The sequence below is a fragment of the Ammospiza nelsoni genome, chromosome 11 (assembly GCF_027579445.1).
Source record: "Ammospiza nelsoni isolate bAmmNel1 chromosome 11, bAmmNel1.pri, whole genome shotgun sequence".
NCBI lineage: Eukaryota > Metazoa > Chordata > Aves > Passeriformes > Passerellidae > Ammospiza > Ammospiza nelsoni.
The window spans coordinates 13990516-14003594 of record NC_080643.1 but is presented as its reverse complement, the minus strand read 5'-3'; the positions used below and the strand labels follow the sequence as shown (position 1 = coordinate 14003594).

The following is a 13079-nucleotide window of genomic DNA, read 5'->3' as shown; positions in this document are numbered from 1 at the left end:
GTTACAGCAAAGTCAAACCAAATCACTTTTAATGCTGCTTACAACCTTACTTGGAGTTGGGACCAGTATTTTCATAATAAATGAAATGTCAGAATGTGCATTCCTTAAGCAAAAGTCCTTGTACACCATCCCTCTGTAGCCCTTGGAGATGACATTAAGTGAAGATGCCAATAGAACTGGGAGTGATGGACACAGGTAGCTCTGTGGTGACATGATCTGTGTCTCTTTTCAGGATGATATGCACATGGTGATCAGGAAATGGCTCTCCAGCACAGTTCCCAACCACAAACAAATGGGGATTATTGGTGCTGTTTCCATGATAGGCAGTGTGGCATTAAAAAGGTGAGAGAAAATGTAGCGAAGATGAATTGAGCATGGCTTTCAGTTCAGGCCTGGAGTGAAACAAAGACAGGAGGGCATTGCCTTTGAGTTCAGGCACATCTTGGGCAAATCCAGGATCTTAAAACTCTCTTCTGCATACTGTGGTGTTTGATATTTCAGCCTGTGCAGTTTGATATTTCAGCCTGTGCTGCTCACCTGCTGCTGCTCTGAAAGGCATCCCATATTCCTTGTTAATGCCTATTTGTGGATCCCTTGACCACACTGCACAACCTGTTGCTTGGAAAAAAATAGAGCACTGGGAGACTGACTACAGATCAGCTTATGCCTCTAGGCTGAATAACCTGAGGTGCTCTGTGTTTGAGTCCAGGGAAGTCTAAAAGAGAAGAAGTCCCAAACAGCACCAGGTGTTTTCCTAATGTGTTCCAAAGAAATCTTTTTATTGTCTAATTCTCTGATTTCTGGAGAGAGAACCTTGTGTGTGTGATGGGTTTTGCTGTCTCTTGAGTCCTGTGCCACAACAGCAAATTTATCAATTGCTTCCAGGAGTGAAGGAGATGCTGCTTCACTGGAGAGACCAGAGCTGAACAGTGAGCGTGATGACCAGGTGAGTGCCAGGAACATGGCAGTGTGGGACACAGGGAGGACATGGTCAGCAAGGAGGGGTGACTGGAAATGCAGTCTTAGCTGAAAAACTCTGTGGGTCTGGGAGTTGGCTTTCCTGAGCCTGGGATTCTTGTACATTGACTGCAGAGCCAAGAGTCTATTAAAAATGGTTTTGGAGAAACAAAGGTGCCTGCTGGTGTTGCCTCTGCTACACCAGAACAAGCAGCACTGCAGCCATTTAGTGAAAGTCTTCTGTCCAGTTGTTATTTCAAATACAAAGGAAAGAAGCAGGACAATCTGCTTCAGGGAGCCAAGGGTGACCATGGCCATCCTCTCAGCTTTGGTAGCTGTGCCTTTCCTGCCATCCAGACAAAGAAGTTCTGTTCCACAGGATTGGCCTAGCAGCCTTTTTCCTTAGGTTCTGTTAAAGAGCCTTCTTCTCTGCTGACAGTCTATTTAAGAGTGATCCTGGGCAGACTCTTCTGTTATTTCATGACAGAGGACACTAAAAGGCCCATGTTCCTTCTTAAGTCTGTGTCTATTCGAGAATATTCACCATGGGTTGTTACTCTAGAGATGAAGCTTTGAATATGCCTCACAGTAAATTAATGTAAAAAGGACTGAAGGTAAAAACTTGAACTGGATCCGTTTACCTTACCCATTTCTGCACTGTTTTCTCTCCTTTCAGCTGTCTACCCTGCTGGACCTTGTGGGTTTCTGCTGTGAGCAAACACCAGAGGTCTTGGCTCTGTACTACGATGAATTTGCCAGTTTGATTGAGAAGCAGAAGGGCAATTTGGACTTGCAGCTCCTAGTATGTTGCAGAGCATTTTGAACTTAATCACTTACATGAATTCTTCAGGAAAATGTTAGTTTTCAAACATTGGCAAAATAGAGTCAATTTGAGGATTTCACTCTAGCTGGGAACTTGTTTTGTTCTGTGAGAGGTTGGTCAGATACAAAATCCTCATTCAGCTCTCTGGGCTTTTTTTGATTGTGGCAGATTCCTCATTAACAGGAATGTGCTCATGTGCTTTAACAGCTTCTTTTTTGTGAAATTTTACATGACAATTTTACATGACAAGGGTAAGCCTTTTAAAGGAAACTAAGTGACATTTCTGAGAGCGTGCTGTTCCTATTCATAGACAAAAATAGAATTTGAAAGAACTTTAAGCTTAGTATGGGAATTGGTTTCTGGGTCAGACTATTAAGACTATCTGATCCCTAAGATCTTGGAAGAGCCACAGTCATTAATGGTAATAATTGAATAAATAAATGGTATTTATGGTGATAGGAAGAGTTTTGTCAAGGCCTCTGGACAACTCTTTCTTCCTGCTGGGAGCTCCTTTTACATGTGGGCTGCTTTCCTCTTCCAGCCAGCTGCTCTGTGTCTCTGCATCACTCTGGAACTTGTAGTCAAGCCCACATCCAAAGAGCAGGGAAGAAATTGGTTGTGCACACTTAGCAATGTTTCCTGGCTCTGTCTCTAAAGGCAGCCCTTGGCTCTCCTTGCAGGCCATGGGGCTTCATTACTGTGATGGTTCCAGGATACTTTTGCTTGGCCTTATCTTCTGCATCTTCCACTGCTGCTGCTGGAGCTTTCTTCACTGAGCCCCTTTGCTGAGCAAGTTTTCTTTTCCTTTTTTTATAACAGGATGAGTTTGGGAAGAGTTTGGTGGAGGATTTTCCCAGTGACTTTGTGGTGGATCTCAGCCCCTCAGTGCATGGGTATGCTAATCACAAATAAAGCATGGGTAATGTTTCTGTCACTGAGAACTGAAGTCACCAACAAGATGTTGTCTGTCTTTCCTTGCAGTTCATTCTTGTTCCCAGTGAAGTCCTTGTACAATCTGGATGAAGATCAAAGTCAGGATGCAATTGCCATTAACCTCTTGCCATTGGTGTCACAGAGTGAGCTTGGCAGGGTCACTGCTGGAGCAAATAACCAGAGTAAAAGGTATTTGACCCTTATCTGTGGGATGGCTGCAAAGGTGAAGGAAGGGTTTCCATTTGTGCCCTTCAGGTGTCTGATAAGGAGCTGGTCAGAGAATTTACCAATTTCCAGTGTTCTTCTCCTTCTTTTGATGTTAAACATACTCAGATAGGTTTAGAGGCATAGTCTGGTTGGGAGCTGGCAGTCTGTTCTGGCTTGGGCTGTTTAGGTAATCTTGGGTGTGTCATGGTGACAGACAGTGCTAAACCCACAAACATGCAGCCAAAAATGAAATTCAACTCAAGAATCAGGGCATTGTCTTTGGCAAATGGAACAGGAAGCCTCTAAGATGTAAAAAACTCTTAAGTAAACAGGAGCATGCCAAAGTTAAAAGAATCATAAGAGTCATAGACTTGTTAAGGTTATAAAGGGCTCTCTTTTTTTTTATTGTATGCACATAGTTTGTAATTTGTTGTCATAAGATTTTGTTGAGATTTTAATTGTTCTTTAAAAAAGACATGATCATTTTAAAATGAGAGAAAATATAGCTACTTTGCATGCATCTCTGGAAAAATGTTAATTTTAATCACTCAGAACTGGAGCAGTGGCACACTGAAACATTGAAGAAGGTTTCTCCACTGCTTATAACTGTGTTGTGCACACAACTCTAATTTCTTAGAGTTCCTTCTGAGTTACTCAACTTTTGATTTCCACCAGAAGTAAATCTGACCCCATTTTTTGTTCATTGCAGCCATTTTTATGCTCTTACATGCTTTTCCAGAAAACTGGTAATCACCAGTTATTTATTTGTGGGAGTTTTTTTCTAACCAACATGGTGCATTTCTGTTCTGTGTTGCTGGGACTTGCAAGAAGCAAAATAGAAGGCATAGGCAAGGTAGCCTGGGAAGGACGCAGGACATAGTTGAAAAGTGATGGGCATTCTGGAGTTATATAAAACATCAGACTCACTCCATTTCTTTTTTCCCCCAGGGCAGTGTCACCCCTGTGTCTCTCACCCTGTTTCCGCTTGCTGAGGCTCTACACTGCAGAGCAGAACAGTGGAAGCCTGGAGGAGATTGATGCCTTACTAGGTATAGGAAATACACTTTTTACAGAGCCTGGCTGCCTGCCTTGCTCCTGTGCCAGATCTGCACAGATTCCTCCAGCTGCAGGAGGGGTTGTGCATTTTGTGAGGAGGCTGAGATGCTCTGTGCCCACAAAGTGGAAGGGAGGCAGGGAGACAGTTGCTGTGTCTGGGGATGGAGTGGCTGATGGGCCTTACTCCAAACAGCCACTGGAATTGGGGCAGGCTGTGGTAAGAGGCCTGGTAAATGCAAAAACCAAAGCATGGGTAGCACACAGTCCTACCTATACTTTTCTTGCTCTGTGCCAGGTTGTCCCGTGTACCTGACTGACCTGGAGGTTGAAGGGAAGCTGGACTCTCTGTCCAAGCAGGAGCGTGAATTTCTGTGCTCACTCCTGTTCTATGCTCTCAACTGGTTCCGGGAAGTGAGTAGAGCTTTGTCTGCAGCTTCTGGGGTGGAGGGATGAGGGAAGCCCAGGAGGGCAGGGGTTGGTCAGCCAGGAAAGGGGAAAGTGGAGGGGGAGGGAATGTTGTGGTCTTTTACCTGACAGAAAGGTTGTGCTGCTCCACTTTCAGAGAGGCTGTAAATTCCCTTTCTTGGAGTGCTCTGTACTCTCTGTTCTATACCTCTGAAGAGTAAAATGCAGTGCCTTCATGCAGATTTGGACAATGTATTGGTCAGTGGGATTTTTCCTGCTGCGGTTATTCTCATAACATGAGAAGGGCAGATTTGGTGCAATTCCACATTCCCGGTCCTTCTGCTCCCCTCCCAGGACTGCCTCTTTCCTGGCAGACCTAGGAAGTGCCAAGGGATCTCCAGAGCCACAGGTATCACAGAACCTGACAATGTGCTGTCTGCTAATTCCTCTTGTTCAATTAATATTTTATCTATAGGTGTTGTCCTCTTGCTTTTTTTAGATTGCACCAATTGTATCCATGTTCTTATGGACTTCTGAAGAGCTTTGTTCATGCAGTGTGAACCTGGTCACACAGGCCACCTGTGCTGTGTTGTGTATTTATTCAGAACTTGAGAATGTTATTCAGAAAAGAAAAAGAAGCAAAGTGGGTACAAATCTCCCTGATTGAGTGAGCTTGGTTTGTGTCTCTAGGTTGTAAATGCCTTCTGCCAGCAACAGGATGCTGAGATGAAAGGGAAAGTTTTAACTCGATTACAGAACATCACAGAGCTGCAGAATGTGCTGGGAAAATGCTTGGCAGGTGAGTATGAAACATTTGTACATTCTGGGCCTGTACCAGGGGTTGCCTTAGACATCAATGGAGGAAACAAATGGTAACACACACTGCAGTTTTACAGTTTTAAAAGTTTGTGCATGGGCAGCTATAATTTTCAATTTGTCCAAATCCAAACTGCTCTTCTTAATCGTTTTCTCAGTGAGGAGCACACAAATTACACATTCTAGAGTCACAAGCACACAAACTTTAGCAGATCCCCCAAGCAGATCCCCCAAGACACACCTTGTCCATCTCCTAGTAGCCTGCCCAGATCCCAGGCACTCTGATCTGCTCCACTGCTTCCCACTCACTGCTATTTCAGCTCACTGCTCGTTTGCAGGTAAATTCTTACACTTACCTCACCACTCCACACTTTCCCCAGGACAGTGAAATTTATGATACTTCCTTTAGATATGTATCTGGCCTGTATGTTGTCATTCAGGAGTTGAATTAACCCAATTTTCTACATTTTGGCTCTTTCAGCAACCCCTGGCTATGTCCCACCACCAGCTACTTTTGACTCTGAGGCCCTGGAGGCTGCACCATCCATGAATGCTGCTGGTCCAGCCAGGAAAAGAGGTGGTAAAGACGATTTAAAATGTTTAAGCAAACAGATGTGATGGGGGTTGGCTAGCAGATAGCACTTGTGTGTGCCTAAAGCACTAAATTTTTGGCAAAGTCCATCTAGCTGGAAATTTTACCTCATCAACTCCTGTTGCAGCTGAAGTGGAGATGGAAAAATAACCTACACCAAATAGGTGTTGGATAGTCTGTCTCCTTGGGAGAGCTGCTGCATTTAACAGTGAAAATCCAGGGCTTTCATTGATTGCTTTCACATGCCAAAGTACTTTCTGCTGCTGCAGCAGCAAGTTCTGTCTTTGATGGGTTTGTGGCATCACCTGGTACTGAATCTGTGGCTTGAGCTGCCTTGTAAACCCCTGAGCTTTAGGCTGTACCTTACCAATGTTCTGGGAACCTTGGCATGGCTCTGCTGCACAAGGAAATCTTTCCTTCATCCTTTCCCATTGCTAGCTCCCACAGAGAAGACAGAACTTCCCTCTCAGTTTTCAAGCTGAATCAGATTTGCTTTGTTTTTCCTGTCTCTAGTTCTGTTTCTAGATTAGATTTATTTCTAGTTTAGATTAGCATTTCCTGGGAACATGTCTGCCTTAAGCCAAAGTGGACAAAAATTCACATTCCATTCAATGAGAACAGCCTTTCCCTCCTGTGCCAAACCCATTGTGCAGGGTCTGGGCATGTTATGTAGGAGCATGTTGGAGGCAGAAGGAAAGTTTTGGCAAGAGGAGAATCCATCACTTTAGATACTGTATTTTGAAGGAGCACTTAATCTATGGACCTGTGCTCCATGTTTTCTTTGTGCTGATTCAAGTGCTCCTAGTGTTGAGCACAGTGTGCAACCTTTGAGTCTGAAGTTGCTTTTGTGTTTAAGGAAGGAAAAAGAAGGCTGATGGCAGCAAAGCTGGCTCTGCAGATCGTTCTCAAGCAGAAGACAGTTCTGAGGGAATCCAGCCTGATACTGAGCTCTCTGAGCTGGACAAGGTAGGTGTGCAGCCCTGGGCACTGCAAGGAAGCCAGAACAGGGAAGATGCCATGGAAGCAAAAACAAAAACTTTGAGAGAGGGGTTGTTCCTTCCAAAGTTAATCACAGTCAGCGGTTCGGTTCTGCTTGCTGGCACCTGCCTCCCATCTTAATTTTGTAAATTATCCCTGCAGTGCCCATTCTCCTGCAATTTTCTTTTCAGAGTGCTGCTGACAGAGAGGCAGGAAATCCTCTGGCCCAGCTGCAGAGCTACCGCCCGTACTTCCGAGAGCTGGACCTCGAGGTGTTCACTGTGCTGCACTGTGGGCTGCTCACAAAGTCTGTGCTGGACACAGAGATGCACACAGAGGTGAGTGGAGCAGCCTGAAGCCCACACTGATGAGGCTTTGTGGAATGGCCTCTCTCAGGGACCTTGGCCCTTCCTGTTCCACTGAAGTGCACAACAGGCTGGTGCTAAGATGTGTTGGCCCAGGGCTGTGAGCTGGGGACCAGGAGAGCATTTGGCCCCAAGTACTTCAAGGCACTGAGAAAAAGAGACTTTCCTGAGAAGAACAGATATGTCATATAGTAATGTTAATAACAAACTAATATAAACATTGCATAAAAGGTGAAAGAGACTGTACAACATGTATAGACCTAATGGAAAGAAAGGGGCTTTAATACTGACCACAGGTAAGATACAGGGTGGTAAATACACTAAGTATTGCCTGTCAAAAAGAATCTATGACATAAAGTAAAGCCTGTATTGCAAAAACTCAAATGTCTCAAGGCATGAGGAAATCATGAACAGCACAAATGTTGGACTGGAGTCATGGAGGTGCTCTCAGTGAGCAGGGTGCTGTGTATCATCTGGGAGCTTGTAAAAACTGTATTGCTATGGCTGTGGAAAATAGATGTGCTTAATTTTGTTGTAGGCAGGCTGACTCCATCTGGAGTCTCCTTTTGTCAGTAAATGCATGAGATGGGAGAAGGCCATGGCAGGCTGTAGCACAGCCTGGTCTGTCCCTGCAGACAGCTGTCTCTGTGCATGCAGGTCACAGGCCAGCTGGAAGGCTGTTTGACAAGTCTCTTGGGCTATGTGGCATTATTTCAAAATACTTCTTGCCTGTTATTCAGTTGGTGAATTCTGTGACTCTCTGGGCTTAAACCTCTTTTTATCTTTAGAAGCTTATTTCAATGTCAATGTATATAAATCTGTTCTTTCTCAGTTGTTAAGTTGTACTGACATTGCCTCAGCTGTTTACAGCATCAGGATGGCTTCATGCTTTGAGTAACCAGAGCCAATGCCCCATCCCTGCCATGGGGGAGCATAAAACCAAGCATCTACCAAATAAGTCCCTCCTGAGGTTAACCTAGTCCAGGAGTCATGACTGGAAACAGGGTAAACTTGAGCTTCAAGGCACTACAGTTACATCTGGGTCCTGGGACTGACTGTTCTTTTAATTGCAGGCTCGTGAAGTTGTGCAGCTGGGGCCTGCTGAGCTTTGCTTCCTTCTGGATGACCTGTGCTGGAAGCTGGAACATGTGCTGCCCTCGGGCTCCACAAGGAGGGTGCCCTTTCCAAAGGCAAGAGCAGCAGCAGGCTGTGGGTCCTGGGCTGAGGCACAGCACATCAGGGGCTTCCTGAGAAATGTTTTTCAGAATGACTTCGCTTGTTAGTTAAATGGAAGTGTGACACCCAGCTGCGTGCCAGAGCAGCACTTTTTCAAAAGTCTTGTGTACACAGCTCTTGCTGAAGTGTTTGCAGCCTCTGGTTCTCTGCATGTCTCAGGAAAGGGTATTTAACTGAGGCAGTCTTGTAGCCTCAAAACTCAGGTGACCCTTTTCCTAGCCCTCCCTGGGGACACTGGCTGTGCTGCTCAAATTTAGCCAGGCCAGATGGCTGCAGCAGACAGCAGAAGCTGCTGCATCCGTGTTTCTGCTTTTTCTGCATTAGAAACCCCCCTGAGTGCAGAAACTCCTTGCTGATGCCTTCAGGAGGAAAGTAAATGCATGTCCCACTGCATTAAACTGAGAAATGCACTGCAATTGGCTGGGCTTTTCATAGTCGTTGTTCTTGCTCCTTGTCTTTCTACCTATCTTAATTCCCACATGCAGAGACTGTCTTCTCTTAGTGTTTGAGTAAAGTGTTGGATTCTCTGATCCAACCTAAATGATTCTGTAAGAGAGCTGTGTGTCAGATCAGTTTTATCCTTTTAGTCAAATGTTATCCATTTGTGTGAGTTGGTGGTGCTGGTTCAGTAGAAGCCAACTTTCCTACCCTGTGACCCTTCCTGACCCTGTATGGCATGAGGGATTGCACTGCTTGGCAGCATCTGAGATGTAACAATTGAAGTTATTCTCAAGAGAGACTAATGAAGCAACTTTTATCTTTTGTGTTTGCTGCAGGAGAGAGGCAACAAGGATATTGGCTTTTCCCATCTGTGTCAGAGATCTCCCAAGGAAGTTGCCATGTGTGTGGTTGATCTACTCAAGCCATTGTGTAAGCACATGGAGAACATGCATAACTACTTCCAGGTTAGTTGACAGCAGTTTTTTGACTAAAAAAACCCTAAAGTTTTGTCTCCTGTAAAGATACTTTTAATTTGGTTTGAGGGGTAAAAGAGTCACTTTGTTTTCTTCAGGTTTTTTTAATGTGGAATTTATGGGAATGGATTCTTGTGCCATTATCTTTATTTGGAATAGTGTTTAATGGATTATTTGATTTGTATTAAAGACAGCTGTACAAAATCAGGGTGCAGAAGGTGAACCAGGAGAAAACATCCAGGAGCACCAGCTGATGTCCTCCTGCTACCAACTGCTCTTACTGACTTTTTGCTCCTTATTTGCTTGGTGAGTTTAAAATAAAAGTCCATAGTTGTATCCATTTATTGCTTCTTCTCCTTGTTTCTTTTCTTTAAAGTGTTTGCACCCTGCCAAAGGCCTGTCAGCCATGAAAAACAACCCACTGCAGTGGGTGGAGGCTTCTAAGCACTTCTTAGTTAAGCCAGGCTTCATTGCCTGATTCTGAGCAGTGCTCAAGCTGTAGGTGATGAAGCACTGGCTGGGTAGAATTCAATCTGGCTTTTGGGTCAAGGTCAGCATAAGGGGCACACTGGCACACCTAGCTGAGCAATTTCCAGTCTACCTAGGGATCTTGGATTTTCTTACCCATCCTTTCCCATTTCCTTCCCCTTATCCTTTGCTAAATTGTCACTGCCTGAATCCTGAGTGATGGAAGAATTTCTTTTGCCAATGAGAAAGGATGAATGTGTATTTCACTGGCAAAAAGCCAACACTGTTGATGCATTCAAGCTGAACTCATAAATATCCAACTCAGAAATGCTTGTGCATTCTGCAGACTTCTGCATCTGCTACCATAATCCAGGATAGTATAATAAAAATTTTTTTCTAAACCCCAATTTGGATTTGCTTGTGGAAAACATTTTACCTTTGTTGTACTTCATGAACAGCAGTAACTGCATAAAAAGATGTCTGAGGTTTGTCTCCTGTTGATCTCTACTGGAGACTGAGGGCCCCTGATCCACTCCTGACCATTCCCAGATTTGTCATTCCCTCTTTAGCCAGTGTGAATGTTGGTTGTTCCTGAGTTCATCTATTTTGTAAATCAGAGAACCTGGTCAGTTTTGTACCAGACAATCCAAGATCAGTTTTGCTGTCCAGTATAAAATCTGTTTTGCTGCAGGTCAGACAGCCTTATATATTGGAATGAGCTGTCCAGCCACTGAAGTTCAACAACCAAATTTCAGCTCTTTTTACATTTGTTTAGTCAAGGCCTCTTACATTACCAATGGTTAATTAGATTTTGTGGTACAGGTGCACTTGATCATTATCATTATCAAGTCTACCTGTTCAGTCTATAGAACTGGCATGTGGATGTATTTGATTATTTCTAGCATAGATATCCTCACAGACACTGGGAGTTCAGAGAAATAATGAAGATCTCTAGAGTTTTCCCCCTGTAAGGCTCCTACCAGCTGCTCAGGAGGTGACCACCCATGGTCACTGCATTGTACAGCCACTATCATTATACATCCTGTGGTTTAGGTCTGCATAGCATTGGTTTAGTATATATGGACCTCCACTTCTGGGAAATGGCCTCTCCTCACCAAGCTAGATCTGCAGTCTAACTGAAAAATTGATATTGTTTGTGCTCAATGCTTTCCATTGTCATTGATTTTTCAATTTTTTGTGTCACTTTATAACTCATATTGCAGGACTTACCTTGAGTATCCAGCTTCTCTATTTTTCACCTTGCCAAATAGGCTTAGATATGCATTTGCATCTGATATCTCTTCTGTTCTGATGATGAACTGGATTTTTTTCCCCCCTCAGGAATGGTTTTTCTCAGCATGAAAATACTGACTTACTGAGGTCAGCTCTCCAGGTGCTTGCAGACAGACTAAAGCCAGGAGAGACAGAGTTTCTTCTTCTTGAGGAACTGATAAGGTAGAATCTATATTTCACACTGTTTGAAATGAACAAATTTCAGGGATTTTTCTCTGTTTTGTGTGGGCATTATGGGCAAATGTGTATTTGGGAGCTGTCATAGAGACTACACTCACTTCAAACAGAGCTTTGTGTTTAAATGAATGGCAGTGTAGTCAAACCTCGTTAAAGGATTAAAAAATGTAAAATATGCATGAATCTGTGAATTTCATTCGTTTGTATGCTGTTGAGACAAGGAGATTAGTAGGATTCCCAGAAGGAATGGCTATGTTCTGCAGAGTTAAAATGCTTACAGGTTCACTAGGCAAAAGCAGTATATAAAGCTGTTGCTAGACTCTGAGTGGCTGGGGCTTGAGAGAATTTTTCAGTGATTGAACTCCTATGTATTACTGGCTGATCACCCCTTCTTCAGAAGGGCACTGCCAGAGACAAAACACTGGGATATGGAGACCTTGGATCTGAGATAGTCTAATGCTTCCTTTTTATTTGTGTGTGTCTGACACATTACCCTGTCTGCACTTTTTTTACCTTTTCCCTTTCCTTTCATCCCCAGTGAGAGTTTTCAATACCTCCTGAATTTCCAGCAGAGTGTTCCCAGCTTCCACTGTGCCTATATCCTCACTCAGCTCCTGATTGCCATTGCTGAGAAACCCATGTCTGGCTGGAAGAGGGAGAAAATGGGTAATGTGTGAAGAGTCACTCATCTCAGATGAGTTTTTGTGTGGTCTTTGCCTTTTAAGGGAGAGATTTCCCTTTCACATCCTGGTAATCTTACTGGGTGAACAGTCCTAGCCATTAATAAAGGCAACAGCAGTAAATATATTGGACCCTCTGCTGCTCAGTGTTGGTACCAGTTTAATCGCTGGTTATGGAGGTGAGTGATTGCAGACCTGATCTGATGTAACTTCTTACTCTAAGTACAGATGTCTGTGACAGCTTGTTTCCAAAATTTATTGAAATGAGCTGCAAATACAGCTGTTACTCCAGGGCAGAGAGAGGAAAAAATTCTTAACCCCATGCAACAAATGTTTTCAGTTAAGAAAGCTTCTCGCATAGATTAGGACCCATTACATAAAATAAATAGCAGATAAAGGATAGACATGGTTACAGGGAATATACAAGAAAACTACTTGATCTCCACTTCAGCACACATTGAAATAAAGACTCCAGGCACTTGCCTCCCTCAGCCATTCCTTGTCATACTAATACACCTCTAGAATTTATCCTTCTCCAATCCCCATAGCCACACAGAATTGTAACTTCCCTCCTTAAAGACAATTTTGCTATTTTAAACAGTCCCACATTGGGAGAATGACTGAGTGTGGCAGGCAATAACCTATTTTAACTAATCATTTTCTGGTTTTAAACATTTCTGCAAGAGACAAGCAGGTTTGTTAGCAGTTTTGATTTCAGAAATCTGTAGATTTTAAACTTGTCTGTTCACATTTATTACTATAGTGCTGTGGCCAAAAGGTCAAGTCACTTGTTATTGGAACTCCATTTCTGGAGATGGATACCCTAAGGGTTGCACATGGCCTAATTAAAAACAAATAGATGGCACACTGTAGGAGCTGCCAAACAAGTAAGATTTAACTTAAGTTTGTCAGAAGTGGCCAGAGGTGGATGATGGTTCTGATGTGAGCAGGTATTCCAGACCAGGAACATGCTGGTTGTGCAGATACTTTGTTATCATGATAAATGTCCTTGTGGCCTTGCAGCTTTTTAGGGAAAATGCATTCTGACTTAGAAAGGTCAGGCACATGAGGGGCAGTGATACTGTGATCTTTCAAAAATCATTTGAATATGCAGATTTTATATGGAAGAAGGATTTTTTTTACTAATATTTTTCTTTCACTAAGTTGTCCCTTATGTTT

The 13079-nt window shown here is 43.5% G+C and overlaps 1 protein-coding gene across 1 annotated transcript in view; it reads left to right on the top strand.

The window, feature by feature from the left end:
- The window catches only part of FANCD2 (FA complementation group D2), a 34159-nt gene that overhangs the window by 13764 nt on the left and 7316 nt on the right, over nt 1-13079 (top strand). Inside the window, exons 18-33 of the mRNA XM_059480190.1 lie at nt 233-342; nt 886-946; nt 1634-1759; nt 2600-2673; nt 2762-2902; nt 3869-3969; nt 4272-4387; nt 5072-5180; nt 5679-5777; nt 6646-6755; nt 6959-7105; nt 8206-8322; nt 9145-9273; nt 9473-9588; nt 11092-11205; nt 11759-11886. Of these exons, the coding sequence (XP_059336173.1) occupies nt 233-342; nt 886-946; nt 1634-1759; nt 2600-2673; nt 2762-2902; nt 3869-3969; nt 4272-4387; nt 5072-5180; nt 5679-5777; nt 6646-6755; nt 6959-7105; nt 8206-8322; nt 9145-9273; nt 9473-9588; nt 11092-11205; nt 11759-11886 (1798 nt within the window). The remainder of the gene's footprint in view (nt 1-232; nt 343-885; nt 947-1633; nt 1760-2599; nt 2674-2761; nt 2903-3868; nt 3970-4271; nt 4388-5071; nt 5181-5678; nt 5778-6645; nt 6756-6958; nt 7106-8205; nt 8323-9144; nt 9274-9472; nt 9589-11091; nt 11206-11758; nt 11887-13079) is intronic.